This window comes from Eumetopias jubatus, unplaced genomic scaffold (assembly GCF_037043125.1).
Source record: "Eumetopias jubatus isolate StellerSeaLion01/CBP00866 unplaced genomic scaffold, mEumJub1_p1.0 scaffold_6, whole genome shotgun sequence".
Lineage (NCBI taxonomy): Eukaryota > Metazoa > Chordata > Mammalia > Carnivora > Otariidae > Eumetopias > Eumetopias jubatus.
The window spans coordinates 45,541,846-45,548,457 of NW_028274812.1; the positions used below are offsets into that span (position 1 = coordinate 45,541,846).

The window sequence follows — 6,612 nt, forward strand, 5'->3', positions numbered from 1 at the left end:
CGCCCGCCAATGAATCGGCCCCCAGGGTCGTGGCACCCGGGTCCAGGGTCTCAGGCCGGGGGCGGGGACCGGGAGCGAGCGTGCACGTGCCCGAGGCTCCAGCTGCGCGTCCCGGGCTCCCCTGGGAGCGCCGCGGGGCGGAGCGGGCCGGGGACGGCGGCAGAGCTCCGCCGGTGGTTGGAAGCGCGGGAACAGGGCGCAGCATGTTCGCGGCTGTCGGGGGCTTCGGGGGCCTCCGGCGCATCCGCCTGGGGCGCATCTTACGCTGGGCCCCGGGAGCGCATGGAGAAGCCGCGCTCCGGCCCATCGCGCCTCTGCGCCCTCGGGGTCTGTCCCGCTACTGCAGCGGCCGGGCGGCCAGCGGCTCTGAGCACCAAGGTCCAGGTGAGGCCGGGCTGGGAACGACCTGAGAGGGAGGGGGTGCGGAGCGGCGGGCGAGGAGCCGGGGCTGGGGTGAGGGAAGGAGTAGAGGTGTGAGTGCGCTCTGAGCCACTGTGCCGTCGGTCAGTCGGTTCCTCCGCAGCAGGAAAGGTCCACCGGGTCCCCGCCGAATACAAGCCTTCGCAATTCGATAAGAAAATCCTGCTGTGGACCGGGCGTTTCAAAGCGATGGAGGACATCCCGCCTCGGATCCCGTAAGTGTGGCCTGTGCGGTGGCCAGGTTTCGTGCGCGTGGGGGGTGCGCGGTCGATGCACGTCCCGACCGCCGCGCGCCCTGGAAAGAAGGCGGCCGCAGCGCTTCACAGCACCTACCACCTTAAGGAATGTACCTCCCCAGCCTCCCCCTAGTGCGGTTCAACGTCAAATGCCTTGACTGAACAGTGGGCACCTAAGCTTACAAGGAGATTGGTGAAGTTGAGCGAAACCCCAGAAGTTCAGTGGGCACTTCCACCATCGCCCAGATACCAGCCCCAGGGAGCTCAGAGCCGCAAGGCAGAGGAGCGCTCAGGCCACACGGAAGGCATGGTCCGCGCGTGCACCTCGGGTGCCTGCGGGCTCCCCAGAGAGGGAGAGGGGCTCTGCCCGGAGAGCAGCTCCCTGCTCCACCCAACGAAGGCTCGTGGCTCCTGGGAGGACTAAAGAGCCTCTGGGAGGAAGCCGCACCCACGCGACCTCCTATTCTGGGGCGGGAGAAGCCTGGTGTACCTGATTCTGCAGCCCACCGAGTGCCGGGTTTACTCGGGCTAGGACCCTCGGAGCGTCAGCGTCGCTGGCCTCTTCACCATCCCAAAACCGAGATAGAGACTCGCTTAAATGATAAAACTCAAGCTGACAACTTCACCCCAAGGGTAAATTTAACCTGTAAAAACCATCTTTCTACAATTTCAGTTTATGCAAGCCCAAAATACTTCCCAGCATTTTTTACAAGGGAGTGGATTAAAAAAAAGGGAATGAAGGAAACTAACAATAAAACCAATCTACTACTTTTTAAGCTGATCTTTAAAAAAAAATGAGACTAGAACTAATATCAAATAAGGATTTCAGATGTCATGTACATAATTTTTATACAATGTAATCAATGCCTAGTAGAATGAATAACGGAAACTAGGCCTACATCTTGTTCTGCACATATTACCTACACTTTTTAAAATTAAAATTTAAAGTTACACTTGTTTACATTGAAGTATATTTGACACACAATGTTACATTAGTTTCAACTGTACTTGTCTACACTTTTATTACTTTGTAATTTACTAGTTACCAAAAGCATATCAAATAAATGGAAAAAAACATGTGATGGGAAATGTTCGGTCAATAATGAATTCTCAAACATTTTATCTCTTTCTTGGATCAAATTATTTAATGAGGAAAGGACATGGAATTTGAAATAACACAGAATTTGAAATCTGTATTCAGCATTTATTCAACCACAGAGACACTTTTTAATATTATAAAACAAATATTGTTTTCTTTGAGATCTGTAGACTCTGAACTACAGACTTAGCCCAAAGCAGAAATTATCCTCAGAAAAGCTAAAATACCATCCCTAATTTTTTGGAATTTTGAGTTTTAGTGCTATAACAGAGTAATCAATACTTCAGTAATAAATAAAAATAAATAAACTGATAACTAAAAAAAAAGAAGATAAAGAACCTGCAGTATTGTAAATTAATGCTTGTCAAGAGACAGTAGGCCCAATATTGCATTAATATAGCTCTATGTGTGAAGAGACCCATTTTATAGAAATAATTTAATTTCCCCAGGATCGCAGTCAAAAGAAATGTTATAAACAGGAGAATTTAACTTCAAATAAGATGTCTGAGAAAGGAATTATAGTTTGGCATTGGAAATATTAAAGTATTTGAATATTTTTCATTGTGTTGTTTTCTATAATTTTTTATGTTTTTATTATTTATTTGAGAGAGAGCAAAGAGGGGGGAGGGTCAGAGGGAAAAGCAGACTCCCCGCTGAGCAGGGAGTCCAATGTGGGACTTGATTCCGGGACTCCAGGATCATGACCTGAACCGAAGGCAGTTGCTTAACCAACTGAGCCACCCAGCCACCCTGTTTTCTATAATTTTTTAAAGTATTGCTGTTGAAGAGGGATATGCCTCCCAAACTAAGTTTTAGACTTAACAATGTGAACAGCTTTCACTTAGTATGCTCTTAATGGACATGTAATTAACAAGTGACCTATAATCTTTGTATCATACACTAATGATATTTAATAATAATGCTTTCTCTTGTTTTTTCAGCACAAACCTAATTTGGTATAGCAGATCAAAGCCAGATGGATGGGTAAAAAAGATCATATCTTCTAGGCACCATCTGGAACAAAAGTCAGCAACAAGTATAATCTAATAAAGTCTTCATATTCACCTGTTTGCAACTAACATCTTAAAACGTACATTAACCTGTCTCAAATTTAAGGAAAACAGGCTAGATATTGGCTTGCTGTGCTCTTTAAACTGGTGGAAAAGTTAAAGAAAAAGTTTTTCATTTTTAAAAGAAATTGTAACTTGTTTTTCTGAAATTTTTTTTCAATGTAACTACATTCTATTTAAACTTGACATTAGATAAGAAAGAATACTGCTGCATACATTCTCAAGAATCATTCTTTAATCATGTGTATCTATAAACTACCACTTCGTATTACTGCAAATTGTTAAAGTTTATTTCAGTATAAAAGGCCTAGAGACATGATTAGGTTTGTAACCCTGCTTTGTTAAGTAGCATTGCTAAAATCTTAAACAACTTGCTTGTAACTTTATATTAATAAATAAGTCTCCCCAGTATTCAAGGAAGTATATAAAATTTCAGAATAAGAAGAAAACGAAGGTGACTTTGTCTTTTTCTTCGACAAATCATTGTAATTTTGATCACTTATCTTGAAAACCTCATGCAAAAGCCACAAAGGAAACACCTTTTCTCTAATAGTGGTCCCCACAGAATGGGGATAGGATGAGAGGGGGCAAGAAGGGATCGGGAGCCCAGTGAGAAAACAAAATGAGGAAAACGAATTTTAAAAAACAACGTGTTTAAAACTAAAAAGGAGGGGTGGCTGGGTAGCTCAGTCAGTTAAGGGCCCAACTCTTGGTTTCAGCTCAGGTCATGATCTCAGGGGCATGAGATAGAGCCCTCCTCGGGCTCCAGGCTCAGCGCATTGTCCGCTTGAGATTCTCTCTCACTCTCCCTCTGCCCCTCTCTCCCACCACCATGCTCTCTCACTCTCTCAAAATAAATAAATAAAATCTTAAAAAAAAAAACTAAACTAAAAATGAAGCCCACTTAATAACAGAAGGGCCTGAACACGAGTCATAGACATATATAGACTTAAATTTTTACCTTTACCCTGATCTGTGACAAAAAAAATGATGGAGAGTCAGGCCATAATTTCTAGTAGTTATACTTTGAGCAGTTAGAAACTAAATATACTACACTGTAGTTTCATGGTGACTAACATTAATTAAGACCTAAATATACCTGTTAATTTGAAATTGGTAACACAATGGACTAGCCTCTGAATGTCTTCCGCATCTGCAGTTGGCATTCAGGGAAATTTGGGGAATATTTACATAACAAATGATTGTCTATCATGCCAGTGAGAAAAAAGCAGATTGCTTCAATTAATTAACAGAATACACATCTTGGTTTAGGCCAGAAATGATAGATGCTGCAAGAAACAAGGCTCGGGTGAAAGCTTGTTACATAATGATTGGACTCACCATTATCGCCTGTTTTGCAGTGATAGCATCTGCCAAAAAGGTGAGTATCTCTTTAAAATAAAGCTGGAATGGTGAACTTTAAGAAACATTATGACCTTTGTTCTCAATTTGGGAATTATTGCTGTGTTTTCAGTGTAAGCACAATTTCAACTTAGACACCTTGGGCCACCCATAAATATCTATCCTCCTGGAAACAATTTCTTTCATGAAAATTTGAGTCCACAAATGGACTCCTGTCTACATGGGCAGACAGGAGGAACAAAAGTTTGTTTCCATTTATAAGATGAAAACAAAAACAGGACAGTTCATAGCCTGGTTAAAATCTGCACAAGAAGTTTGTTGTGTGAAAGTTACCCAGACTAGATTGTTCCCCAAGTCATGAACTCAATCAGAGCTGTCGTATAGAATCACGAAATCATCAGAAATGGCAAACATTGGAAGCGATCAAGGCCAGCTTGTTTGTCTATATCCTGTATGTGAGCCCTTTCCTTGTCATCTCCAGTATGTGGTTTCTAGAGACAAATTAAGAGCTGATTACTCTAATTGTGTTTTTTGCTTCCCCAAATCCTTTCATCTGCTGATCAATTTTTACCATGAAGAGCAGCCCCACAAATATTGGGAGACATCTAACACATCCCCACGAGTCTTCTCTGATCCAGTCTTAATTTCCCTATCCCTTACAACTTCCCTCTATTTTGAGCTCTCCTCTGAACACACTGCAGTTTGTCAGTGTCCCTCTTCATTGTGGCATTTGCAACTGAACCTGTCAGAGCACCACTGTAACTTACTTGTTCGTGAACTGCATCCTAGAAGCGCAGCCAGAGTTGGAACTAGTTTTGGCAGCCGCATCACACAGAAGAGTTTGCTTGGGTCCGTACTTCTTCACTCTCTGGGCGTGTGTAGCCAATTACCATTCTCCATCTTGTATTTGAGTATTTGAGCCCACGCATTCACATAGGGACCGAGGCTGTAAGCTTACTGATGTCATGTACGTATCCATTCATTTCTATTAGCGTGGCAGAGAACGTGTGCTTTGAAATGATTCTCATCAAAGGAGAAATTTCTTAAATATTTCTTAAATATTCAAACATAGAAATAAAGAAATTTGGTCATCTCTTGTTTATAACCTACTGTAGATAAAATGACTGTCCACCAAGGTGATGATTCTCTAGCTCCTAAATGACAGACTAGAGCCTGATATTGTCTGGACCCTCCTTGTTTTATATCTTCTCTTTGTTCATTATGCTCCATCCACACTAGTTCTATTTTTTTTTTTTGCTTTAAAATATTTTATTGGAATCCTTTTGATAAAAACAAGTATTTATGTTAAAGAAGTCTAATTGGTCTAAAAATACTTAAGCATCTCAAAATTTCTGGGCAATTTCTTTCCTCCAGTAAGTTGACAGCTGCTCACACAGGGTAATAAAGGAAAGCTAGCTGGAAGCTCCTAGGATATGCCCAACACCAGATAGGAGATATCCTCTGTGTTAACAAAACCCGTAGTAGCCAGGGAGAAAGGACGCAGCTCTTCACTTCTCATCACAGCCTGTAGGTTCAAGTGGTAGGAGCCATTATGTAGGCATCACAGACATCTCTCCACAGCATTTCTCCCAGAGGGCGAATTCCAAACTTCAGCCCTTTAGCTACCTAGGCTTCCTTCTTTCCCCTGGCCTTGCCATAGGTGGCTTATTCTCACTCCAGTCAAAGACCTTCCCTGACCACCCCCTCTAAAATGGCCTTGCCCAAGTGCTATTTTATCATCTTCCCAGCTGCTCACGAGTAAGGCATTATACATCAGCAAATCCTCGACTCCACTTTAAAATATACCTACCATTGGACCACTCCTCACCATCTCTCCTGATATCACCCTGGTCTGACATAACCAACATCTGTTACCTAATGGATTGCAATATCTTCTAGTGGGTCTCACAGTCTCCCTCTTGCTTCTGTCCAATTCTTTTGTTTTAAATAATCAACGCATATACTTTAACTGAGACTGTGATAAACGGAGGTGGAGAAAAGGTTAGCAATTTGAGATATATTTGGGGAGGTAGAAAGGGTAGAACTTTGAAGTAAATTTGATGTGGGAAGAGGAAAGAAAATGGAAAAAAGAAACCAAAAAGCCTGGGTTTTTTACTTCAGTAACTAGGTGGATGGTACCACCATTTGTGGAGATGTGTAAAGCTGGGGAGAGAACTGGTAGGCACGACAGGCAAAATACACTCAGTCCCATACTGTGGATATATTAAGTGTGAGGGGCAGATTAGGCATTCAACAGTATCTATTAATTTTTTTTATTCTGCTAAGGACTGTGTACACTCTTCAGTCTAAGGACCTATATTCAGCTTCCCTCACTTCTGAAAAGTCTAAGCTGTCGTAACTTCAAATAGGGCCCCTTCACCCATTCTGTCTATTCTTTCCACCTACTATGCATGTGTGCTGGAAC

At 42.7% G+C, this 6,612-nt stretch overlaps 1 protein-coding gene across 1 annotated transcript in view; it reads left to right on the forward strand.

Moving 5' to 3' along the window:
* The first annotated feature begins 203 nt into the window (after positions 1-203).
* FAM162B (family with sequence similarity 162 member B) overlaps positions 204-6,612 on the forward strand; it is a 7,474-nt gene continuing 1,065 nt past the window's right edge. Inside the window, exons 1-3 of the mRNA XM_028117008.2 lie at positions 204-384; positions 524-635; positions 4,098-4,206. Coding sequence (XP_027972809.1) covers positions 204-384; positions 524-635; positions 4,098-4,206 — 402 coding nt within the window. The remainder of the gene's footprint in view (positions 385-523; positions 636-4,097; positions 4,207-6,612) is intronic.